At 42.7% G+C, this 27,085-nt stretch overlaps 1 protein-coding gene across 2 annotated transcripts in view; it reads left to right on the top strand.

Moving 5' to 3' along the window:
• The window catches only part of trpm2 (transient receptor potential cation channel, subfamily M, member 2), a 69,063-nt gene extending 47,048 nt beyond the window's left edge, over nt 1-22,015 (top strand). For both annotated transcript variants that reach the window (XM_079562832.1, XM_079562831.1), the window contains exons 18-33: nt 1,266-1,384; nt 1,466-1,598; nt 5,172-5,343; nt 6,083-6,263; nt 7,223-7,404; nt 10,495-10,627; nt 11,534-11,621; nt 13,040-13,124; nt 13,206-13,351; nt 15,071-15,135; nt 16,091-16,117; nt 16,200-16,286; nt 17,061-17,139; nt 17,809-17,910; nt 19,082-19,207; nt 21,453-22,015. In XM_079562832.1, the coding sequence (XP_079418958.1) occupies nt 1,266-1,384; nt 1,466-1,598; nt 5,172-5,343; nt 6,083-6,263; nt 7,223-7,404; nt 10,495-10,627; nt 11,534-11,621; nt 13,040-13,124; nt 13,206-13,351; nt 15,071-15,135; nt 16,091-16,117; nt 16,200-16,286; nt 17,061-17,139; nt 17,809-17,910; nt 19,082-19,207; nt 21,453-21,578 (1,851 nt within the window). In that variant the 3' untranslated portion in view covers nt 21,579-22,015. The remainder of the gene's footprint in view (nt 1-1,265; nt 1,385-1,465; nt 1,599-5,171; nt 5,344-6,082; nt 6,264-7,222; nt 7,405-10,494; nt 10,628-11,533; nt 11,622-13,039; nt 13,125-13,205; nt 13,352-15,070; nt 15,136-16,090; nt 16,118-16,199; nt 16,287-17,060; nt 17,140-17,808; nt 17,911-19,081; nt 19,208-21,452) is intronic.
• Nucleotides 22,016-27,085: the final 5,070 nt, after the last annotated feature.

Raw genomic sequence — 27,085 nt, 5'->3', positions numbered from 1 at the left:
ATGCTCCTGAGTCCCGCTCCGTGGCTTACCTTCGCCTCGCTCTGGACTTCGTGTGTTTATCCAAGTCAGGGTTTCCAGGTCCGGTGTTTTTTTTTATCTTTCCACGGGTGAAAAAAAGTGTCCCCGGTTTTCCTAGAGGGGTTTATTTATAGTTCAAGCAAGATTTTCGACAAATAAAGGCATACAGAACAACCTATTAGGCTTATGTTCTGGGGCCAAGAGGGAAAAAACAGGGGGACTGCGCACCATCAGATCTCATAATATATTCTGCTTTTTTTGAGACACTCTTGGGCGGGTTTAGCTGCTGCGACCTGGCAACTCTGATCCAAGTGCATGCACTCTCAGCTACGATGTGAGCGTCTATCATGTTGGCCTTAATAGGCAGTCCACATGTATAGGAGCTGTGCCCAGAGGCTGCACTACAACTTACATATTTCCAACCAACAACGGTTAAACACCTTTTACGGACAATTATTCAGAGTAAAAGCCTAAAATAGGCTTCATTCTAGTGAAAGATAATTTTATAAATTAACTCTTTCAACTGATAATCAATACCTTTAGGGTCAGATTTTATGTCCAGAGATTGGGTCATCAAAAGCCCCTCTCTAACCACTACACGATCCTCTATCCAGTTATGGTTTCGCCTTATGTGGCTCTCCACATAAGGCGAAACCATAACTGGATAGGGGATTGTCGTTTTGCCTGGAGCTGGATTAGCCTGAACTTACCCATCCATAAACTCCGGTCAATTATTATTTCCCCACATGTACATCTGGGCTTGATCTCAGTGGCCGCGTTACATCGATTTACGCTCTACCTGCCATTCAGCCAGCGGGGGAGGCGGGTGTTGTAGGTGACGTCAAGCATCTGGGCCTATTTGCGGGTTGTTGTTTGGCAATGGCGGCGGATACGAAAGTAATGGAAGCTCTTCAATCCGTCCTGGCTCGGCTCCCAAATATCCAGAAATTAAAATTGAAGCCTTGGAATGTGCAAGGAATGTCCCCAAGAGCATAGCTGATAGCTGCTTCACTCACTCGGGCGCATCACATACGTCACGACCAAACGCTAGCGAAAATCAGATCAAATCGTTTCAAAGGAGTTCACCCCTCCCACCTGATAACGGAGCTCAATTGAGAAGGTCCAGACCCTTATACGAAACGAAGTAAGTACGAGGGTCTGGTAAAACCAGGCTGGAGCTGGATGGTTTCCTGGGAAAAAGTCAAGTCAGCAATCAATTTATTGTTCAATGTCTTTGTATTTGACAGCTGTTCTACGATCCTGACGGTTTTGGGTTTCATAAAAAGGCCAAAATGTACATCAACGACTTGTGGAATATTCTGGATGTTTTGTCCATCGCCCTTTTCATTATCGGCCTGGGATTCAGGTGAGTTAATAATTATTTTTTTTGCAATTAATTTATGTATCTGTAATTTCCCAAATCTGAAAGTGTTGTTTTTCCATTCAGGTTGGATGACACTTTGTTTTACGCTGGTAAAATCGTCCTCTGCATCGACTTCATGATATTTTGCCTGCGCCTCATGGCTATCTTCACTATCAGTAGAACTTTGGGGCCCAAAATTATTATCGTCAAAAGGATGGTGAGTAGAGGCCCAAAAGGGAATTAGACATTTATAAATTAAACATTGAGGTTGTTATCTTAAAGACATATGCAAATCAGCTTTTTCGAGCTTCTTGCCATGTTGTAATGCAATTTTATTCCATCCAAAACATATTTCACTTTATTCATTCATCTTTTGAGTGATCATCACTTTCGTTTCTTCATCTTGGTTTCTTCTTCTGCTGCTGTAAGCGCTCAGATCTGTGCCTTGTTATATTGCGTAATGGGAAATACAGAAAAACTGTTCTCCACATTTTCAAACCCATAATCCAACACTGGATCTGAGCAGATCTGCTCAAAGTCTGTTCACACACAGTTTGTCTTTACCAAGCCATACTCACTGCTGCCTGCGGGGGGAGCTCCAGGAAAACTCTTCCCTGGGCTGTTTTAGAGCCAAGTATTTTCAAACACATTCAATACGAATGCTCAGGAACCCCAAAGAATGCACACATGGAGGTATATTTTTGTTTCAGTAACAGTATGAAGATTTGAGTAAACCTGTACATGAGGTTGCCTAAACAATACTTCCACTCTTTATACCACTGTATAAGTAAATTCAGGAAGAACTCCAGCACAGTTTGAAACTCGATTGAAGCGATTGAAATCAAAATGTGTTCTGAGTGGTTTGTTTTGTAGTCCAAACACCTTTATGATGGGAGAGAAAAGGCAGAGTGCTCACTGGATCACCGCGTAGTAAGGGAGTAAATTTGCTCAAAGGAAATAGCAAGCAAACTTACAAATCAGGTGCTCATCAAACGCGTGGGGGAAAACAATACTTAAGAAAAGAGGATGAGCTGAGGCACTCTGAATTTGCAAAGAAGGGTGATTTATTAAAAAGCGTGACCGACGCGTTTCAACTCTACTGAGTCTTCATCAGGGTGAGTGGCATCACATACAGTGCAGTTCCATTTGATGCTCCTGAGTCCCGCTCCATGGCTTACCTTCGCCTCGCTCTGGACTTCGTGTGTTTACCCAAGTCAGGGTTTCCAGGTCCGGTGTTTTTTTTTATCTTTCCACGGGTGAAAAAAAGTGTAAGGGTATCAGGGTAAGTGGCATCACAGGGGTGAGCACCCCATTTAAAAAAGGGGGTCTCACATGATCACAAACACGTGACGTATACCATAGACGTTATAAGACATTTTGGTGCATTTTTTCAAACTGCAACATGGGCAGAGAAAAGAATGAATGAATATACAAAAGTTCCAATGCAACAAAAAAATTCCATTTTTTTTACACACAACAAAGAATTTTAGATTGTAGAGAAATGTACATCGATCACAGACCAAACAGACAAGGAACTGGAGGAGCACAGTTACCTATACAGTGTGGAGCATGACCAACAACAGTCTCGTGGGATCACAAACAAAATATATATGTATATACACGCACACACACAACAACCTGTATTCTATTTCCTCATGAAGACCTGGGTAAGTCAAGGCTTTGAGGCGGTCGATCCAGAATGTCTCCCTGCAGAGGAGGCGTTGTAGTTTGTCACCGCCCATGTTCTGCGCAATGACTTCGATAACCAGAGCTTTTAGTGAATTTGGGCTCCTGTGGCCTGCTTGCATGTAGTGTTTTGCCATAGAGTACAGTATGTTTTGGGTCTGTATGGCGTACTTATGTTCAGCCAGTCTTTCTTCAAAATTCCATTTTATTCGACCAATAACCAACAACAAAGGTGGTGTTGCAATTGGCGAATCCTTGACATTTGTATATTTTACCACTGAAAGTGTCAATGAATGAGTCTGTCCGAACTACATTGCTGCAATGGTTACAGCTGCCGCATCTGAAGGTACCCTGTTTTTGAGAAAGCCATGTTTTTGTTTTTTTTGTAAAGGCAGGGCACTCCTTACAAGGTGGTTTTTCAGTATGGGCGCTCTTCGAAAGGTGCATAGGGGACGGTCCTGGAAAACTGGTTGGAGTACTGGGTCACTCAGGAGTATATCCCAATTTTTTAAGATGATACGTTTGATGTCATATGAGAGGTGACTCTGATCTGTCAGATAGTTTTTTACTGAGAAGGTCCTTTCTGCGAGTCGTTTTAACTCTGACCAGAGCCTGATCCGGGTTGCTTTCAGTGTAGTATATCAGCGGCTTTGGACTCAAAATCTGTGTTGCTGTTGCAAAGTCTCTGGAACTGTCCATAGGGGATGTTAGAAATGAGCGACTGCGGGTGAAAACTGTCTGCACTTGGGATAGTATTTCGGTCAGTTGGTTTGCGGTGTATGGTGGTATGCAATTCACCACCAGCGTCAATGGAAAAAAGGAGGTCCAAAAAGTTGATTGATTCCCCACTGTGCTCGAGGCTGAGCTTGATGTTTTCGTTGGTATTTTTGAGATAGGTGTGGAAATTCTTAAGTTGTTCCACAGAGCCATGTAATATAAAGAAGAGGTCATCTTTGTAGCGGCCATACCATTCGATACAATGTAAAAAAGGATTATCATGAAATAAATGTCTTTCCTCCCATAGGCCCATAAACAGTCCAGCGTAGTTTGGTGTGTACATGGCTCCCATGGCTGTGCCTTTGATTTGTTGGTAGAGTCTGTCCTGAAACATAAAGAAATTGTTTTTTAGGGTCCAGCTCGTGAGAGATACCAGTACTAGTAATTACTTCCACTACACCGCTGGTCAACATCTCTGCTGGAAGTTGTTTTTCGAGCTTTATTTTAGCAGCTTCCTTTCGAGGTGTAACAGTATTTCAACCTGAAAAGACTCACAGAAACGGAATGACGGTATGAGTGTTTTATTAACGAACATGAATTATTATTGGGGCTCAGACCCCGGCGGAAGACTGAACGAACGATATGGAATGCATGACTTTGACGAATGATAGCCATGATCTTCCCCGGAGCCTGGACCCTGGTGGTGGTGGCGGAGACCTGGGTTGGCCACTTGATGAGCGGAGCCGAGGAGGAGCCAGGCGGAGAAAGGGGTGGAGGAGGGTCGTAGCACGGCTGGCAAGCGGCTGAGTGATTGACCAGGAAGCTTAAAAAGGGGATCCTGAGCGATGACGGGCTGCTGAGGGGATGAGCAGCTGCGGTGATTGGCTGTTGTGAAGGTGCGGCTTGATCGGAGTCCATGATTGGATGATTGGAGTGCGCTGCCGGTGATGAGGTGATGAATGAATGCAGCTGATAGGTCTTCCAGGTTGAATTTGCGCATAAGCTTCATATGGCAAGTCTTTTTGCCATCTACTGTGAAATATTCAGTTGTGCAAATACACATAATACAACATGTCTCCTTTAAGGATTAAAGATGCCTTATGCAACTTTTCATCTAAAAAGAAAGAAAAAAAAGCAGTTGATATTAGGGTGTATTTGAATTTCTAGTGACCCAGGGACTGTATGGAGGATAACACTGGGCTACAAAAAAATACTTCTTGTGAGGTGTTTACATTATTTTAATTAATTAAGAACATTTTTGCAATGCAGAAACTGAATATGACGTCCATTTTTCTCTATCAGGTTATACCAGGTTATACCAAACTGTACGACGAAGTATGAGCAGTTATCTGTATCTGCAAAATGACATTTGACTTGCCACTTCCAGATGATGGACATGTTCTTCTTCATGTTCCTGCTGAGCATCTGGGTGGTGGCCTACGGCGTGGCCAAACACGGCATCCTCATCCACAACGAGGACCGCCTGGGCTGGATCCTGCGCGGGGCGGTCTACGAGCCCTACCTCACCATATTCGGAGACGTGCCCAAAAACATCGACAGTGAGTGCATTGTGACCGTGCTGTCGCGCGGGGCTTCATATGGTCACAGGGGCGGACTGGCCATAAGTCCATTCTGGAAGAGCTCAGAAGGGCCACTGGCTCTAGGGCCACCAGTCCCGCCTCAATCAAGCTTTACCCAAATCTAAAAGCTAAAAATAAAAGCATCAAAATAGCGAGAAAAAGAGGATGAAAAGTCAACAACATGAGAAAAACACGGACAAAAAATGATTGAAAAAATAGTTAAAAAAACAACAAAAATAGGACAAAAATGTGGCAATGTGACGAAAAGTTTCCATCACTTTTGTAGGTCTTAGCTTTCAAATGAGGCGTTACATTGTTGATCTCCAGTCGAGAAGCTTTTAGATTTGGGTAAAGCCCAGTATAAAAAAAACATGAATCTAAAAGGAATTCCGTGGAGTATGATGTGCCACAAGGTTCAATTTTGGGACCATTATTATTTATTATTTATATTAATGATGTTACTTCTGTTTCTACGGCCACCTTTCCCGTTCTTTTTGCTGATGATACCAGTCAAAAAATAAAAAATAAAAAGCCGAACTGGGGAAAATGCACTCGTTAATGTTAAGGCGGTGGGTAAGAGGTTAAAATATGTATTTGTGGAAGTGCACAATTACGCTAATTTGGGCCAGGCTGGTCAGAGTCCAGGGCTGTTTTTCAGTCCCCTTCCGCCCCTGTATGGTCACATGGTCACATGGTCACGTCTGTCTGTTGTCTACAGACACGGAGTTCGACATCAGCGCATGCAGCATGAACGGCAGCGACCCTCTCAAGCCAAGGTGTCCGGTGTTGAATGAGGACGAAATGCCGGCGTTCCCCGAGTGGCTGACCATCATCATGCTCTGCGTTTACCTGCTCTTCGCAAACATCCTGCTGCTCAATCTTCTCATAGCCATCTTCAAGTGAGTGTCTGCTGGTTTCTTTGGACTCCTTTAAAGAACATTTCATGTCAGCTTTTATCCAATTGAATACTTTGTTTGCTGCTCTGAAACATACCTTGTGTTTGCATAAGGTCCGTGATGCACTGAGGGGCCAATCCATTGAAAATCCATTCTTTAAAAGCAAGCAATAAAATCTTAAAATCAATTCTAAAATTAACAGGAAGCCAGAGCAAAGACAGAAGGATTTTATGAAATATGTTCGTATTTTTTGGTTCCTTTGGTTAAGACATTTTTCACGCAGTGGTCGATGTGGAGATTTTTCAACAACATCTCCACTGTAGCAGCTCCGACAGTCTCCAAACTTTACAGTCTTTGGCTTAACAATGTTTTGAAAATCTTTTCAGAGGGATTTGTTCATATCCCGGTGGCACGTTAACGCTCGTGCCTCACAGCTCGAAGGTCACTGGCTCGATTCCCACGTGAACGGGGCCTTTCTGTGTGGAGTTCGCATGTTCTAATGTTCTCATGTGTTTCATACACAAGGCAACTCAATGCGCTTTACAAAAGAAGATATGCGAAATTACAAAAACATCACAGGAAACATGGGATATACACAGTACACAAGCTCACATGGGAGTTGAGAAAAGGTCATGAAGGCAGGATTGAGGGGTGGTTATCGAGGGGACGTGTGTGCAGTTATTTGCATAGTCTTTGAAATGAATGTGTCAACAGTTTAGTGAGGGGGGTCCAAGAGAAAAAAAGGTCAGACAAAGACAGGAAGGCAGGAAAAAAAGCACGAAAGCCAGGAGCAGTCAGAAGACATGGGTGCACTCGACAGAGACAGGAAGTAGAAAGTGAGAGGCTTTGCCCTGACATGAACAGGAGTGTGTACTTTGTGTGAGCAGAAGAGGAACACACAATAAACATGCTTGTTGTCTGTTTAGCACATTCACTAACTGTTAACTTGTGATGTGGCGCAGCTTTACCTTCCAGGAGGTGCAGGACAACACTGACCGTATATGGAAGTTCCAGAGGTACGAGTTAATAAAGGAGTACCACAGCCGGCCCGCGGCCCCGCCCCCATTCATCCTCCTCAGTCACCTGTACATGTTCCTGTGGAGTGTTCTGCTGCGGAGACCAGCCAGCCCCATCACACACTTCAGTGAGTGACAAGCTGCGGCATCAGGCTTTACTCAACTGTCTGAGATCACGACCTAATAAATCAATATTTAACATTGATAAAACTTTGACAAGTGGTTTTGTCATGAAGCTAATGGCTAATGCTAACTCGACAAAACAAACATACACATAGCACTTTTCTACACAACACAATTCCACATAGTATTTATTCACTCCAGACCCGGTGGTTGTAAAAAACAATTGTAGCCACCGCTGCCCTCGGTTCGACCACCAAGTGAGTTCAAAGAACTTACAGTATATACTGTAGACTAGTGTTTTTCAACCCTTTTTGAGCCAAGGCACATTTTTTTCATTGAAAAAATCACACACCACCAGCAGAAAATATTTAAAAATGTAATCCTGAAGCCTACACTGCGTTCCAAATTATTATGCAAATGACATTTTTCTAAGATTTTCTAAATTGTCAACTCAAATGAGAGTCAGCATAATTTTTCAGTCTTTAACTGGTAGAGGATCATTTAAATGTGGTGGAAAAAATTTCCTAGTGATAACAGTATTTTTTTCAAAAATAAATATTGTAAAAACCTCATAATCCACTGTTCCAAGTTATTATGCAACTCATCGTTTTAATACATTTTAAAGCTCGTAATTAACTGAAAATGGTCATTTGTTGTATTTGTAGCATTGGGAGGTCATATTTACTGAAATCAAAAGCTATTTCAATCAAAAAAATATTAACAGGTCAAGTTATATTTTAACATAGGAGCCCTTGTGTGATAGCAGCTTCAAAATTCTTAAATCCATTAAAATTGTAAGTTTTTGGACAGTTTCTGCTTGGATTTGTTTGCAGGATGTTAGAATAGCCTCTCAGAGCTGCTGTTTGGATGAAAACTGCCTCCCACCCTCATAGAAGTTTTTTTTGTTGAGGCTCCAAAGGTTCTCAACAGGGTCGAAGTCAGGCGAGGAGGGGGTCCACATCATGAGTTTCTCTCCTTTTATGCCCATAGCAGCCAGTGATGCAGAGGTATTCTTTGCAGCAGGACATGGTGCGTTGTCATGATGAAGAGGATTTTGTTAGGGAAAGCACGGCTCTTCTTTTTGTAGCATAGAAGACAGTGGTCAGTCAGAAACTCCACATATTTTTCAAAGGTCATTTTCACACCTTCAGGGATCCTAAAAGGGCCTAATGGGGCCGACCAGCTCTCTCACCATGATTCTGGCCCAAAACATGACTCCGCCACCTCTTTACTGACGTCACAGCCTTGTTGGGACATTGTGGTCATTCACCAACCATTCACTACTCCATTGAGTTGACCATCCAGGGTTACACAGCACTCATCAGTGAACAAGACTGTTTGAAAATGAGTCCTCATGTATTCCTGAGCCCGTTGCAGCCGTTTCTGTTCATCAGCATTCAATTAACCATTTAGAGGAGGCCCGGATAGAAGGTTTATGCACAACTGCAGCCTCTGGAGGGTCCTACACCTTGCTGTTTGGGGGACTCCACAGGCACCAGCAGCTTCAAATAACTGTATGCTGCTTTGTAGCATCTGTTCTCATAATCTGATGTGTTTTTTTGGCAGAAACCGTCCATATTGTGCCCTTATCGGCACAAAACGGAGTGTGCTCTGAATCATCCACAGATCTCTTATCTGTATGATGATTAAGCTTCATCTTTCATGAAATATCGAAGGTTTTCATACCTAGACCAAGGCATTCAACTATTTCACACTTTTCATCAGCAGAAAGTCCCTTTTTCTTTACCATATTGCTTGAAAATGATGATCTGCATAATAGAGTGGAACACCCTTTTTCAGTAGTTTTTCCCTTAACTGGGCTTAACCTGAAAACTACTCATCCCAGGTCTCTGAGATTTATGTCAGTGATTCATAGAGCCCCAAGACACGATACCATCCATGAGTTTCATTATTATTGCTTTTTTTTTAACCTTTTTGACACAAAAATCCAATTTGCATAATAATTTGGAACGCAGTGTATATTCAGTTGTTCACATCAAAGTGTCTTGAATAGGAACAGCGTATAGTCTCACTAGCCACAGTGCCACAGTCACCGCCACCTGCCGCATCCATGCATCACTATTTCTCTTGTTTCAAAGAAATTAGCGACTTAATATGGAGCATTTATTACATGGTTACTCTACTCTAGACAGCACAGACACTCGAAAACGGTACATTATTTGCGGATAATAATTAATTTGTTTAAAAAGAAAAACAACTAGGTGAAATTGGATAATTTTCCAAGGCACACCAGACAATATCTCACGGCACACTAGTGTGCCACGGCACAGTGGTTGAAAAACACTCCTGTAGACGTCCCCTTCATCCCTCATGCATCTGAAACCTCATGACATGACAAACTTTCAGCATACACTCGTGCAAACAGCAGATGCAGGAGTTCAGGCTTGTACATCATTATCGATCGTTTATGGTCGTTCAATCAATCAAAAGGGAAACAACAAACACAGTTCATACAAATAACATACACATCACGTTTATGATCGTTTAAAATGTCCCATAAGGATTTAACGTTTTAAGAAGTACAAAAATAAATAAACTGTACAATAATGAAAATATCACATGTCAAATTTTACCATTTGAAATTGCCTGCATAACAGTATTTAGTATAAACAGAATAAATAAGGAGAGTGCTGCGTGAGTCAAAAATGACTCTGCTGCTGATCTACTTTTCCAGTTTGTCACATGTTGTCAGTGAATATCCGTCAGTAGCTCACTGTCCACTGCATTATCTCATAGCATTGTGCTATATTCTTGTCAATCAATCAATCAAATTTTATTTGTGCAGCGCACAACAGTCAGAAGGTGCACAAGGTGCTTTCCGGTAAAAGCATCAATTGATGACAGTATTATATTCAAACATGTCCATGTCCATGGAATCTTAAAAATCCTGAAATCCTTTTGAGAGAGAACTGAAATGCTAATGCTCTTGGATGTGATTAAAACAGAATCTTGATATGAAATCATAAATTGCAAATCTAAATGCAAATGCTACATTTATTTAAAAAAAAGAAATAATTGCCTGTTTGAATGGTCCAGTTGAGTTCTCCTCAGGTGATGCTTGTTGTTATTTGAAGAACAAGAGCTTTCACAAGCTGAGGAGGAGGAGCTCCTGTCCTGGGAGGCCCTGATGAAGGACAGATACCTTATGTCCACAAAGCAGGAGCAGATGCACAGCACTGAGAGGAGAATACAGGACACGGCTCAGAAGTAAGAAACAAGTCCACTTTAGTTTTTTTGTTTTCTAAAGTAGCTCTCTGCACATTCGCTTCCTTGTCTGCTGGTTGGTGATGACCAATGAAGCTAAACAGACCATTAGCGTTTGTTTTTGCATTATACCCTCTGCATTGGACTGACAGCATAGCAAATGGACAGCACTTTAATAACAATGGTTCAGGAAGAGGGTCACTTTTCAGCTCGTTTTAGCCAAATTGTAGAATTCTCGTTGTTTAGACTGTTTAATATTAAAGATTAGCGTGGCTTCTAGTTTACCCACACACCCGCGCCAGTTCCAGCTTACATGCAAACAAATCTTGAGATAGACCAGATTGGACCATGGGAGGTGGGGCAGACTCGAGGCAGATCAGAATGAGGAAGTAGCTGACCAGGGGATGGACATTAAGTAAGTAAGTGCTTTATTTGTCATTGCACCATTGAACAACCCAATTGCGTTCAGATGTTGGGTTGGTCCTGAGCCGGTTAGACTGAGCACGCAGCCATTGTGGGTCAACCAGCATGTTTTTGGAGGTAGGGGAAACTGGAGGTCTGCCTTGAGTGCTCCTCGGTTTCAGAGCGTGGTGTCCCTCACTAGTCAGCTCCTCCATCTCCTCTTCATCCTTCCTCTGTAGCTCCCTCCACTCCACTGCAGTCTTTCACCATCTTCTAGGAAATAAAACACTGGTCTGTTTCCAAAAGGGGTCTGCCTAAACACTCTACGACTGTCAGCGATGTGTGTCCCATTCCACGCGGGAAAATGGAAAATGCATCACACCATTGAAATTGGTGTGATGCATTTTTTACAGTTTCTTTATGTACAGCTCCCATAAAGAAACCTTAGCTGTTACTGAACCTTTGAGCCAGGTGCCATGTCTCATTGATTGTCCTTGTGCCCTGAAGAGTGTCCACCCTCTGTGACCGTCTGGACAGAGACGAGGACCCCAGTTCTGGGTCTGCGCTCAAGAGGCTGGCTCGGCTCGAGGAACAGGTCTGTTGCGTTACAGCCACCTTTACTGGACAATATTAGATGCTCACTTCGCTCTCAGATCATCCAAAATGACAGTGAATAAATCAATTGATGTTCCTCCATTAGTCTGTACTTTACTGTTGCTTATGCCATATGTCGATTTTTTGCGTGGGCATATACAGTCAAAAAAACAGTTTCCAAAAGGCATAAAAAATTCACATTTTGCATGATTGGATCGTAACAAGTTCCAAGTAGAACTTCAACATGAAACAAGAAGAGATGGGAGTAAAACAGTAATTTTGAATTTCTGAAATGATCCTGAGGGTTACTGAACAAAAAAGTCAAGTGGAAGACCCAAAAGACCCCAGCACTGAGCCGGAGGATTGGATTGGACGATGATCCTTGACCCAAATGAAGGCTGTTACTGAAGCCGACTGCAGCCCAGTAACCATCAGAGGCATCTGCGACTAAAGGGCTTCAAAAACAAACACGTCTTATTCTCTGATGATAAAAAAATGTGACTTTGATGGTCCTGATGGTTTCCAACATTACTGACATTACAAGCAGATCCACCTAAGATGTTTTCCACACACAGAGGGCGCCAAAACGATCTGAGGCTTTTTCCTTCAGTGGAACAATGGAGCTTCAGGTGGTGCAGGGCAAAGGTCAAACGGCCGCTGGCTCTGTGCAGATGTTACAGAGAGCATCCCTCAGACTGAGGCCCTCGTCTGTGGGAACCTCTGGTTATTGGGCTGCTGTCGGCTCCAGGAACGGAGGATCCTCCAGCTGATCAGATCCTCCGGCTCAGTGCCGGGGACATTTTGGGTCTTCCAACTTGACTTTGAGACAAGGCCTCGTGGAAGACCCAGGACACGGTGGTGGGACTATGTCTCCGAGCTGGCCTGGTGTCGCCTCGGGGTCCCCCCAGAACAGCTGGAGGAGGTGTGCGTGGATCGGGAAGTCTGGGCATCTCTGCTGAGACTGCTGCCCCCGCGGCCCGGCCCCGGATAAAGCGGAAGAAAATGGATGGATGGAACTTGACTTTTTTGTTCCATAACCCTCAGGATCGTTTCAAAAATTCTAAATGACTGTCCCACCTCAGCAGTGATGGTGCACTGACAGAGGCTCTGCTTATGCAGCTCAACAAGCCGACCACGATCAAAACAAAGTTTTTTTTTCCTTTGCCGTGAGGACCTGATGACAGAGTCATCTGAATGAACTGTGGTCCTAAACTATTTCAGTTTATTTGCTGTTATCAATAAAAGCTTCTCTCATTTTATTTTTGTTTCGCTCCCATTTCTTCTTGTTGCATATTGCATACTCTACTTGGAACCTTGGTAAGATCCAATTTTTGCCTTTTTTCAACTGGTCTTGAACTTTTGATGGAGACTGTATTAGAGACACTTTTTTGAGCCATGTCTCTGCTCTGCTTCCACAAGGTCCTGCAGTCAGCCAAAGCCCTGCAGTGGATCATGGACAGTCTGAAGTCTCCCGGTGTACCTGCTAAAGACGCTCCATCACTGAGTAAATCTGGATCATTCCAACTATATTTCACTTTTGTTCTAGTATGTCTGTGTTAGTTCCAACCATGACTTTCTTCCTCAGACGTGACATTACCAGACGACTCCACTGACACTTCAACAAACCTAATGGAGAAAGACGAGGCCTTCCATGTGAAAGCTCGCCAGTTCCACTATCCAGACAGCAGAGTCACCCGCTTCCCAGTGCCCGAGGAGAAGGTGCCCTGGGAGGTAGGCCCCGTCACAGCCCTCACCACGACTGCAATCTAAAGCTCAGCACACGCTACACAATTCCTGTTGCCTGATTTTGTCACAATCCTCAGCCGCGGTGAGTTTTCCCGTGTTGGAACGAGTTCAAGGCCGGCGGACAGAGTTGTGTCTCGTAGTAAAGAGGGTCAACGACTGGACTGGCATTTGAATCGTGCAATTTAGCAGCAGAAACATGCTAAAACTAAAAGGCTGTAAGGGCATGCATGAAAATATATTCAGTAAAAAAAAAAACTCTTTTCTTATTAAATCCACTGAAATACGTCCCGCTTCTTCGTAACGCTGACTTTTATTTCCATTTGACAGAACTATAATTAAGTTCAGGACTCGAACCTGCAGCACTGAACTGTGTTGTGCCGACAGTGATCACATGACATTGTTGACCAATCGGGACACACACGTGTTTCCCACACTCGCAAGCAGAAGCCTATCTTTGCTGATCTGGCGTCTAGACCAATCGCAGAACAAGGAGGGACGGCAAGACGAGGACGCACTATTGGACATACGGAAGCTTGTAGTTTCTTTACGGATTAAAACTTTTTTTTTTAAAGTTTATTCACGGATCCAACATGACAGCAGCAGACTTGACGCCATCTTTTGATCAGGCTGTAGACCGTGTTCTAAATAGTTTAGCTCGAAAGTTTACAGCGGGTATGTCATACGTCATCTGATATGATGATGCGATCGGCTGTGGCTACTGCAGACACATGAGAGACATTCAGCCCAATAAACGACAATGGACGATTCTAAACCACACCTCTCCTACAAGAAAATGAATTGGTGGTCCCCAGACTAAATATATTGTGATATTTTGTTCGGCGATAGCCAGTGAAATCATGGTGAGAAAGGAAGACTCGAGGCCGTACCGTGGAGTAGAATATTTACTGGGTGAAGAGTACAGAGCATGTTCACATTTTCACAACGAATAACGATAGACATGGGTTTTTATCATAGTATGTAAATGAGGTACGTACAGGGCGTATCCTTAAAGATGATAGGTTGAAGTCCAAATTTCTAAGTAAGGTTGTTTTTCTCAGAGAGGCTGATTGAGACCAGCTGTGTCCATGTAGAAGAGGCCCCTTCCCCAAGTGAAAGCATGCGAGACCCCATATCAATCACCGTTAACGGTTGCAGGATAAACATACATGTTGGGGCCCTAACATGGAAAAGTTGAAACATACGTGGCGCACAGATGAAGATCACACTGGCATACTTATTCATCTATAATATAATTTAAACATAGTAACATTAAAATTATGATTTCAGCCAGGCTACCAGAATGCAGGAAAATGTATCTAAATAAACCATGCCGGCGCTCATTCCCACCAGAGTCTCCTTGAAATCTGTGGGAAACACTCCGTGATGGGTATGATCCATCTCTCTTCAGACCTGAACAACTACGTCTGTCACTATGGACTATATTTTTTGATCACGGATCAAAATGGAGGGTGAACTCACAAAGGGAGGAACTGGGGATTGCAGGTATTCGTAGATATGGTCATTGATTTACATTTTTGGCAGTTTGAAAGGTCATTGAAAATCCTGGAAATGACCTTGAAAATAATTTGAAGTAAAGAGAGGGTGTTATGTTTTGTGTATTATTCTAACAGAGCCATTATCATCTGGTATGTAACTGCGGTGGAGTCAGAGTGACCTTTGTTCCTGTGACTGTTGTTCATGCAGGTCAGCTTCAGCTCCTACTGCCCTCCATGTTACACCTCGCCGGACACTGGGGACGGCACAGATGGGTATGTCTCTGACCGATCAAATCTTAAATCAGTCTGTAATCAAAGTTATTATTGTTTTCTGTGAGATCAATAAAGTATCATCTATCTATCTACTGTTGCAGGAAAGATTTGTGTTTGAGTAAATAGATTTGTTTGTAATGAAAAGACAGTGTAGTAAGATGTGTGAATTCATATGTGTAATCAAACGGTAATTATCAGTAATTACACCTCCATACATGTCCTGTCCAGGGTTATTAACCTACAAGGGGCACTTTCAAATGTCAAAGTGAATAAGAACGTTTGGCCTAATAGGAGGATGCTTTGAAAACTGCAAAAATGATATGTCGCAACCAAACATGTGCAAATACCTTTTTTATTGTTCTTTTCAAATTAGCTTTTTAAAAAGCCATTTAAAAACAAAACAAAAAGAGTGATGTAGCATAAATATGTCGTTATCATGATATTTCTGTTTCATTTGGTGATATAAATGTTAGGCCATATTCCTGCCCTACACACTAAACATCCCATTAAAGGAGCTATCCTTGATTTTTTGATGTTCTGTTATTGGAATAAAATTGTTTTTGTCCTTTAGTATATTGTAAAAGCAGACATTTATCCAAAAAACACTGGTTTTAAAGCCTTTTAAACAGTCACAAAATGTCAGGCTAGTTTTTACTGTGAAGTGACAGTTTTCCTCCCTGAAAGTTGTGAAACCTGGTTTAAACTCAGTCCCTGTGACGAATTTTGATGTTGTAAATGCATTAGGAAAGTTTGAGATGAGTTTGGACCAAAAAATAGCAATTTGAAATTTGAGTGACCCTGTTTCTTTGTACAATCAGGTAAAGCCTAATAAGCATAATAAAAAATGTAGTTCTCTTTAGTTTAAAAAGCAAAAGAACATTTCTACACATCCAGTAATTATTTAACATAACATAACAGTTTGAATTGGTGATGATTAATCTGTCTTTTGTTCTAGATCAGAGCCTGAGTCTCACACTTTCAGGTATTCTCACAATTACAGGCTTTAGAAAAGTAAAAGGTGAATTTCCAGTAAGATTGTTTTTTTGGTGCTATGCTGTGACCAGAAACCCTGCTGGCAGGACAGGCCTACGGGGCCGTGGGGTGCTCCCTCGCCTGGGGCCCAACTGCAGCCTGGACCTCATCCTCACACGGTAAGAATCAATGTCTGCACTGTGACCATGATGACCGTCACCTATAGACATGGATACACAGTCTCCACACCTCTACATTTTGTCATGTTATAGCATCATTTCAAAATGGATTCAAATCTTTTTTTCTCTCATTAATCTACACATGATAATGACAAAGTGGAAAATGTTTTTTTTTTTGAATGTTTTGCACATTTATTAAAGATAAAACTCAGAAATATTGGAGTCCTGGAGGTCATTGTGGTCCTCAGGACCTTCAGTGCTGCAGCAATGTTCCTGTACCTCAGATCTGTGCCTCGATACAAACCTGTCTCTGAGTCTACACACAGTTCCTTAGACTTCAGGGCTTAGTTTCTGCTCTGATGTCTCTGTCAGCTGTGGGACCTTATAGAGGTGTCTGTCTTTCCAAATCAAGTCCAATCCATTTCATTTCCCACAGGTGGACTCTGGTCAGTTTGTAGAAACATCTCAAGGATGATCAGAGTTAAAAGGAGGCACCTGAGCTCAGTGTCAGAGCAAAGTGTGTGGAATGGATACTTACGCACATGCAATATTTCAGTTTTGTTTTTAATAAAGTTGGAATAACAACAAAAACCTCTGTCATTATGGGATGTTGTGTGTCGATTGATAGGGGGAAACAATTATTTAATCTATTTTGGAATGACGTTGTAACATAAGATGTGGGAGAAGTGTAGGGGTGTTGACTTTCACTATCCACTGTATACTATTATCTCCTTCATCTTCTGCCGTACTTCATCCGGTAAAATGTCTTTGCAGGTGGAGAGACAGCGCATGTTCTGAATTGGAATTTCTAGTGTTCAGGGATGGGAATGTAAAGTCCTTGCTGTTACCCGGGGTGAGTGCAGCATGTTCACAGGGTTCTTGTGGTTTGGGCTGCAGAGAGTGCACCTATTTCCCCGCTACTCTAAAGGCCGTCAATATGTCTGACATATGTCAGGTGCTGTGTAGACGGCAGACAGAACTACCTTATCCAATGGGCAATGGGTGCATTGAGGTGGGCCTGGTAGACAGAGCACACAGGCCACAGCCAAATCTGGGATGGAAACCAGCAGGAACAGTGATCACCTGCTGTTGTTTGTCCAAAGATTATGAGATTTTTATCACAGATCCCAGGAGGAATATGCGCACGTATGGGTTCGCACTTTGGAGACAAAAGACAAAAAAACAACCCAGTTATTATGTTATCTTTGTAAATGAGCCAGACACAAACATTTGTAAATGTTTAGAACACCATACTGGTGCAAACTGCATTATATTGTTCTGTGTATAAGTTTGCACCTGCTTCTCCAGCGCACTCATTTCTGTACGAGCTGTGGAACAGTGAATAAGCTGCCGCGAGCAGGGAAAGCTGCTGCAGATCCTCTGAGCAGCAGCAAACAGATCTAAAATGTCAAGTTTGCATGAATCCCCTTTTTGGAAAAGTCACTGGAGAACTGTGTGCCTTTTAGCTGTGTGAACGTTTGGAGTTTTACATTTACATAGCATTGTTTATTTCATTTTTTAGGGAGAAGTGGAGTCTGCTGGATGTATTCCTGCAGCTCTAGAGATAACTATGGGCAAGAAAGTGTGTAAGAGGATCAATGAAGCGTTAACAGATCAAAACAAGGTATGTGTCCAGTATATTTCATCTTCCGAGTACCACCAGGCCTAGAGCAAGGTTAAATTGACTGTGCATAACTTCAAATCATAACAACGCCGCCTAAGAAGTGATTATATTCTTGTAATGTTGCAAGTACCTGCTGAACTAATCAATGAGACGAGCTGTGTGCTTTTATTTTGGCGTGCTGGATCGAAAGAGGAAGTCACTTCTTAGGTCAATTAGTCAATTCTTAGTGAATTAGGACTAAACTGTCTAAACCCCCTTATAATAACCCCCCAAAAAACACGTAACTTAAAGGAATAGGCCACCGTTTTTACATACTAAAATATGTTCTTACCTCACTTTAGACGTGTTAATATATCCCCGTCTGGTCTTTGTCCGTGCGCTCTGTCACGCAAACGGAGCACATACGCAGCCTCCGCGTAGTAACTCCTAAAGACTTCCCCCGCTCACTTCCGTCAATAACCTTTAGGAGTTACTGCGCGGACGTTTTGCTCCTCGTATCATTACGCCTCACAATATAGTCCCCCTTTTTATTTGCTTATAAAATCGACATGTTACATTTCTGTGTAAATATACTTCGCATGAAAACACTTCACGTAACTTTATTTAAATAGGGAACACGTGGAAGAGCTTGGTAGCTTCTATCGTGAGCTTTTTTGGAGCTATGTGACATGTGGGAGAGGCTGCGTATGTGCTCCGTTTGCGTGACAGAGCGCACGGACAAAGACCAGACGGGGATATATTAACACGTCTAAAGTGAGGTAAGAACATATCTTAGTATGTAAAAACGGTGGCCTATTCCTTTAAATGCACCAAAACATAAATGAATTTTTGAATGAATGAAAATGAATAAAGTCTAAAATATGACCCTGAGCTCCACCTGAAGACGACACAGGTTTACACTGTTCCACTTGTTCATGTTTTACTGGTTTATTTCTGTCTTTTTGATCGTAAAATACACAGAATATCCAATCATTTGATTTGTTGTGTTATTTACCAAGAAAGAGAAACTTGTGGTTCTTAAACATAAACATGTTTTTATAGTCTGTCCATTTTCCTTGCACATAGTGTGAGGCTGGTTTCATGCACATTGCATGCACTTATAAAATGCTTTTCTTCTATTCCTCTGGTTGATTTTTCTGTTTCGTTGAAGCACAGTCTGATATCCTTCCAGGTGTTTGAGGTGTACGAGGGTTATGTGGATGACCACAGGAACACGGATGACGCCTGGGTGGAGACCACAGTCCTGAACCTCCATCTGGACCGGGACAGCCCATTGCTGACTGACATCAACAGAATGGTAACAGCTGGTCCTGCATCATCATCATGCTCTGGGACATAACTGCCTGGGTATTTTTATAACCTATAATAATGTAACGGAGAGCAGGTTAAGGGAACCAACCATTTGGGAAATGTAATTATGTTACATTATAGCAGTGTATGAGTAGTTTGCTTGGCGCCTTTTCTTTTCATCACAATGATGCTCCAGGATCAAATGTTTTTTTGGTTTCTGGAATGTATGTGTAACCATGGAGATGGCTCCTTCAGCAGAGAAAACCTACAAACATTACAATGAATTGATCCTGGAGCGTTCTAGAGATCACCATGATGGAAAGTAAAGGCACTAAGCTAACCACCAATACAGCCACTGGGTCACCAAACAGTATCAAATTATTTTCCACATAAAAAGTTACATAATGCACCTTTAATAGTTACTTAATTAATAAAGGACCTATCCATGTGACACAAGAGCAGGCACAAAGTCTGACGTCTGCTCTTTCAGCACATACATATACAAATAGATGAATGTCTCATAAAGAGAGAATATTAGCCCATGGATACAAACTGGCCTGTTTACATGCATGAGTCCCATGTGTGTCCATTAACATACACTGACCTGTATGAACATATAAAGAAAAACGAAAAACTGTCCCATAGAGTTGTATTGGCACTGGCTCCACCCGACATTGTGACATCATCACATTATAGAACATGTCACTAATGTACTTTTATGGTGCATACTTAGCCTGGCCTTATCATCCGAAAACTCCACTCAATTATTATTTCCCTACATGTACGTCTGGGTCTGATCTCAGTGGCCACGTTACATCGGTTGAATTTCAACCTACTATTCAGCAAGCGGGGGAGGCGGGGCTTGTAGGTAAAGTCAAGCATTTGCGCCAATGATAGAGTAATGATAGATTTATAATAGAGTCATGATAGAGTTATGATGGAGTTATTACAGAGCTATAATAGAGTTATGACAGAGTTATGATAGAGTCATGATAGAGTTATGATAGAGTTATGATGGAGTTATTACAGAGCTATGATAGAGTTATGATGGCTCGCTTCACTCACTCGGGCGCATTACGTACGTCATGACCAAACGCTAGCAAAGATCAGATCGAATCGTTCCAAAGGAGTTCACACCTCCCACCTGATAACAGAGCTCAATTGTGAAAGTCTAGACTCTTGTACGAAACGCAATGAGTGTGAGGGTCTGGTAAAACCAGGCTAGTGCATACAAGAACCCAGCAAGTCTGTCGACATCCCTGAGCCACATGACACTTTTTTTGAGAGCCCATTTCTGGAGAACCATACATTCAATACTACAGCACAGATGCAAACAATTAAAAAAACAACTAAAGTGTACCGTTTAAATATTGTATCCATCAATAAGTAGCTGGTAGCCCCCAGATTCCACATTCTCCGTACTCGCCCCGTTCCACTCCGCCCCGACCTACGCAGCAAATGTGTTGCTATTTTGAACGTTCAGAAACATTCCACATCGTCCACTCCGCTCTGCGGGGCATACGTTGCCTCTCCGCCACTCCACGATAAAAATACGGATCAACTCTATTTTCAGGTCCGTCTGCGCCGCGTCAGCTTCGGCCAGATCAAGCTCCACAGTTCAGACCACACCAAACGGGATAGAGAACGACAACAATATCCGTATTTTCAAACTAAATACTCTCCGAGCGGACTTTATTTTGACGAAAATGTCACTATTTGACACAAAGTGACCTCGATAATTCCCTCTGGGGAGTTTGTTATCACAAAAACAATCACACGACCCGATTAAGCTTCTGTTACTTTCGTTCACGTAGCTTTTTTTCTGCCTCTCTCTCCCTCGCGCATGAGGGGGGCACAGGCTTCATGCTTCAACGCGGCATAGCTCGCACGCTCATAGTTGTTTATTATTTTATTGGGAGGTTTATTTCTTTGCGCGTGCTCCTCGTGGAGCTGGAGCACTGGCGGAGAGGACCGGGGCGGACTGAAGTGAAGACAGTGGGCGTTGATGTCGCAGCCACTCGGAGTCGGGGGGAGCGGAGTGGAGCTGAGCGCACAGGCGGATGATGTGGAATCCCGGGGTAACATTAACCTCTCAGGTGTTATCACTTTATGAACAGTAAACTTGTTCAAACTTTCATGTCGCCTTTTTTTCAGTCAGGCGTCGTTGCTACATCAGTGTCAACACAACACCTTTTCATCAGTGCTGCTTCTGAACCTCCTGACTTGGATGTGATTGTCATTTTTCTTCTCAGGTGATGCGGAACCACAACTCGGTCCAGTCGTTCGAGTGGCAGGAGGTCAGCGGGAAAACCCGGCTCAGCTCCCACCAGAGAGAGCATCTGAAGAGGGTGGCCCAGTGGCACTGCAGCAAGTTCTGAACTGTACAAGAGCTCAGGGCCGGGGCCGCCTGCTGTCCCACTGGGGCCCGGGGCCAGGCGAAGGAGAATCAGGCGTTTGATTTGGCTTTTTAGCGGGTGAAATCTGCTGGTTTGGTTTTGTCCATGCTGTTTTCTGTGTAAAACAGGCTCAGGTTATCCCTTTAGTAAAATGAATGTCACACCATCAAATCCATCAATGGGAGCAACATCCGGGCACTGTCGCCGAGTCCCCGCCCCCTCTGGGTGAAAACAAAAGGAGAATCAGTACAGAGGCAGATATTCCGCAGCTGTGTCAGAACCACAGGAAAATGACTCACAGCGATTGGGAGCCATTTTATTTTGAACTGTATAAGAGCTAGTTTATGGATTTCTACTCTCTGGCAATGGTTGTTATTGGGGAAACAGCACCACCTGGAGGCCGTGTATCATGCCCTTTGTGGCTTCTTAAAGGATCTGTATCATGCTATTGTAGCCATTCCAAAACTATAGTTATTTATATGATATATTGTGCCTCTACCACTATGGAGTACTCATTTTTGTGATAAAAAAAAAATGTTTTCTGGAGGTATTTTTCAAACCTGGAAGACAAAATGCTTTGATTCAGTTAACTCCGCCCCCTCTCTACGCTCACACAACTTTAGCAGTAGAAGAAATATAAATACCACAGCAAAAAGTGAAGGTACTTCACTATGCAGTTATAAGGAGTCGACATCTGCAACACAGCTTCATAAATGGCTAACACACACGTTAACACACAAGGTAACACACAAGTTAACACACAAGCAAACACACACGTTAACACACAAGCTGACACACAAGCAAACACACACATTAACACACACGCTAACACAAGCAAACACACACGTTAACACACACGTTGACACACAAGCTAACACACAAGCCAACACCCACATTAACACACAAGCTAACACACAAGCAAACACACACGTTAACACACACGTTGACACACAAGCTAACACACAAGCTAACACCCACATTAACACACAAGCTAACACAGAAGCTAACACACACGTTAACACACAAGCTAACACACACGTTAACACACAAGCTAACACACAAGCTAACACACACGTTAACACACAAGCTAACACACAAGCTAACACACACGTTAACACACAAGCTAACACACACGCTAACACACAAGCTAACACACAGGCTAACACACAAGCTAACACACACGTTAACACACAAGCTAACACACAAGCTAACACACAAGCTAACACACAAGCTAACACACAAGCTAACACACACGTTAACACACACGTTAACACACAAGCTAACACACAAGCTAACACACAAGCTAACACACATGTTTACACACAAGCTAACACACATGTTTACACACAAGCTAACACACAAGCTGACACACAAGCTAACACACACGTTGACACACAAGCTAACACACAAGCTGACACACAAGCTAACACACAAGCTAACACACACGCCTGCACTTGTTTGGATTGACTCACCACTCTGTCCTGGCCACTCCATCAGGTGTTCACATTGAGGGACTCGCGTTGGTTATAAAAGTTAATCTACTTTGATTCTGGCGAAGGTTCACCAAACATCCATTAAAAGACAGTCACAGAAAAACACTATTTTGGCTGATAGTCGCCAAATAGGTCGGAAAAAATAACAGGTGTCTCAAGTAGGTTAGAAAGAGCTCCTCCTCGGGCACCTTTTTAAAAATGTTTTATATTTGTTATTTCTTCCTTAAGACAGAAATAATGAAAAAGCTGTTTTACAAATTAAAACATTCATCCATCCATTTTCTTCCGCTTTATCCGGGGCCGGGTTGCGGGGGCAGCAAATTAAAACAAATTAAGAAATTAAAATCAGCCCGTAAGGCATTACATTACGCTCTGACGTCACAAGGGAACAAGTCAGTCGTTCACCAGCAGAGGGCGGAGCAGCTTCTCAGAGGATTACTGAGAACTGCGTCAAAAAGGCAAAAAACACTCAGGAGGTGTTTTTGATAAGGAAATAGCATAACAACACGGCTAAAAGCTCCAAAAAGTTGATAACGGATTTGGGGAAATGATATAGGACCTTTAATCTGTAAATATTCTAATTTATTAAACCTGCTCAGTGTTGGGCCAAATAGGCAGCGTTCATGTGACTTTGGAATTGCGCATATATTACAGTGAAAAACTGAGCTGATTTCTCCACCATTACTTCAACAAATGCTGAATTATGAATATATTTTTCTACTAAATAAAGACACAGAGAGAGGAGCAAAGTTGTTCAACAGCCTATAAATATTTTAAAAACGGACAATGCTAACCAGGAAGCTAACGTTAGCTTTATGCTACATGTGCTAACGTTAGCAGCACTTAATTAGTGTGTGATGAATATGTTTATAGTCCTCCAGAAAATGAGTGAAAAAATGTGATTCCCATAAGAGGTTTTCTTCCCCATGAGCTAGGCCACGCCCCCTTGCCGCGGCATAGTGAAAAACGAGCGGTCTCAATGTTCGGTGTCGTCTCTCTCAGCACATATGAACAAAGGTACGATTATTTCTTCAAAAAGGCGTACAGACAATATTCAAAAACATTTGCGTGATGTTGGTCAGTAGAAAGGACATTATATAATAATATATAATATATATAATTATATAAAAGGGTCAGAACAAAAGCGACATTATAAAGCAACTAGAACAAAAGTCACACAAGCAAATGTTACTCAGTTTAGAAGCGTTAACCGTCTTCTCTGTGAATTATTATTATTATTTTTATTTTTTTTTGCCTTACTTTGCCTTCTCATGTTTGACAAATAAATAAAACAAAACGTTTTTTCAATGGTAAATTAGACGTTTTCTGGCAATCTCTGCCCATTCATTTCAATAGCCGAGAGCTGCTGACTCACCCACAGGGGGCGCTAACATAGACGTAGACTGTAGACTGATGTAGATTTTCAGAGCCGCTCTTTCGCAGAGGGAGTGGAGAAGGGGCAGAGTGGCTTTATGAGGCCGGGTTTCAGATGCTTTTGGGTGGGTCCGGTCACTTCCTCACTGACTCGCTGTCATACAGTATAAACCACTCCCGCACTCCCCACACACTTTCTGAAACTCCTCTCTCATCATGATTTAGTGCCTTTTGAATGTGGATAATGCAGGCAGCCAGTCTGCATCACGTGTCTCCTTTGTCAGTGAATACTGACCAACACACTGTGCTCGTCATTAAAGTGATCATTAATAATGTCTGTGTTTGTGTATCACATTTCTGCTGCCACACTGCTTCATTCACTAAAATAGCTGAAATTAAGAATATTTTACCTCAATTTGAGTGATTTTGACAAGCGTTTTGTTGCACTTAAGAGAAAGCGTCTTACTTCAAGTGGATAAAGATGTATTATTTAACTTTAAATACGTTTACATAGTCTCACTCTAACCTCAAATCAAGTAATAGCACTTTTTATGTAGGGAAAAGAAACTTGATACAGTTCTGATCAAAAAGACCAGTTAAAAATGGAAAATGGGAATGAGACAAAAATGTGTTTTAATATTTTCTCTATTGAAAAAAAAAACAATTAAATGTAAAGAGTCTGTTTTGCAGCTGATGAAAAGTTGTAGTGTCCTGTGGACAAACCCAGAGGTGACCACACAGACAAGCCCTCAGTCTGAGGGAGGCTGTTACAGGTGTGTCCACCCCAGGTCACTGCTCGTCATGCCAGTAACATTGGAAACCATCAGGAACATCAAAGTTACATTTTTTTGTCATCAAAATAAAACTTTCTTCCACCTTTCAATGTCCCGTGTTTGGTGCTCTCTTACAAAGTCCAAACGGACGGTTCTGTGGCTCAAAGAGCCTTTGAAGACGTGTTTTGTTTCTGACGCTCTTCAGTCGCAGATCCACATTTTGTTCCATAACCCTCAGGATCTTTTAATTCAAAATGACAGTCTTACTGTGTCCCCCCTCAGCAGTGATGGTGATGGTGTGAGAGGCTCTGCTTATGCAGCTCAACAACCCGACCTAACACCTGACAGAAAATCAATCCACATTTTTGCACAGATTTGACCTTTTAAAGGCATGTGGTCTTTAACTTTTGATCAGCTGCATAAACTATTTCGGTTTCATTGATGGTTTTGAAGCAGTTGATTTAATTGAAATGGAACTAAATTGAATATCTGATAAAGTTCGTGAGGCCGTCTTCACCACTTGGAGAAATGTTTGCACTCAACTGGAAACGCAGCCATCAAGGACCACCATTTTTGAACAGTGGAACTCCTCATTACTGAGCTCATGTTTGGAACTGTGATTTCTGTCTTGAGGTGTGGCCCTAAACTTTTGACCAGCTGCAGGTTTACTCTTGTTTCTTTTTAGTGTCTCACTCCCATGTCTTCTTCTTGGGCGCGTGGGCTTCGACATTAGCGATCTCGACTTCAGTTCAGTAGTTCAGACTTACAGAAGCGCCTCCCTCTCCACTCCCTTACCCTCTCTTCAGACGCCTCCTCTGTTTTTTGAGGGCTGCGTGAGGAGCATCCTGAAGGTTTTTGGCTTGAAGCTTGAAGACGAGTTGACAGATCTGTTTGGTGGATTGAGAACAAGCGAAGTTGCGGCAAATGTGGCACAAACAAGGACGGTAAGACTTCTCTTCCCTCACACCTGACACATTCTACTGCGCTGCATCTCCCCAGACAACTCATCCTTCTACTTCGAGCCACACACTTCAAGTTCATTTCAATCAATTAAGTTCATTTTATAGCCCAAAATCATGACTGGAGTTGCCTCACAGGGCATGCCCCAAACATTAAAACAGGGAAACAACCAATGTAGTGTCTAAATGCAGTAAGCACTCAGCTGCAGGTCACACCCTCCTATGCAGCGAGAGAAACCTGGGGGAGAAAAGAGAAACCTGGGGGAGAACTACAGAAGAGGAGATATCCACTCCCATGGACGGACAGGCTGTGGACAGACCCAGGGCTGATGAGAGTGGCTCTGCAGACAGGGCCAGAGACGTGAAGAGAGTGTCCAGTCCTTGTTGGAGCTTCAGTTCTTGCTGTCCAGTCCCCGTTGGATAGGGGTTCCACCCTGGGATACTTACATCCTGTCGGTCAGCGATCACTGGGGCGAGCCCTGGTCATTCAAATGGCTGTAAAAACAATTCTTACTTCCATGTTTTCTCACACGTTATGAGTGGTTACACAGGCCAGCTGCTGCGCACTGCTGTCTGCACCATGCAAACGCTTGGCTGTCTCAAACAGTTGATTCTTGAGGTAATGGGAAGAGTTAGAGGGAGAAAAAGTCCACAATGGGTGGTGGTCACCATAAAATCAAAGGTGAAGTTTTGCATTATCCATAATGGCTCCTCCTGTAGGTGGTGGGTCCACACGAGGACGGCCTCACAATTAACCAGGCCTCATAAGGGGCTTCTGAACCGCTCTTTGTCTGACCCGTCATCTAGGACCTGTCTACCAGGGGCACAAAGCCCCCGACAACAGAGCTCCAGGATCATTCGAGTTCTCAAACCCCTCCACCACGTTAAGG

This window comes from Gobius niger, assembly GCF_951799975.1.
Source record: "Gobius niger genome assembly, chromosome: 9".
Lineage (NCBI taxonomy): Eukaryota > Metazoa > Chordata > Actinopteri > Gobiiformes > Gobiidae > Gobius > Gobius niger.
Note: the sequence above shows the minus strand (reverse complement) of the source record. Positions and strands in the feature narration are given on the sequence as shown.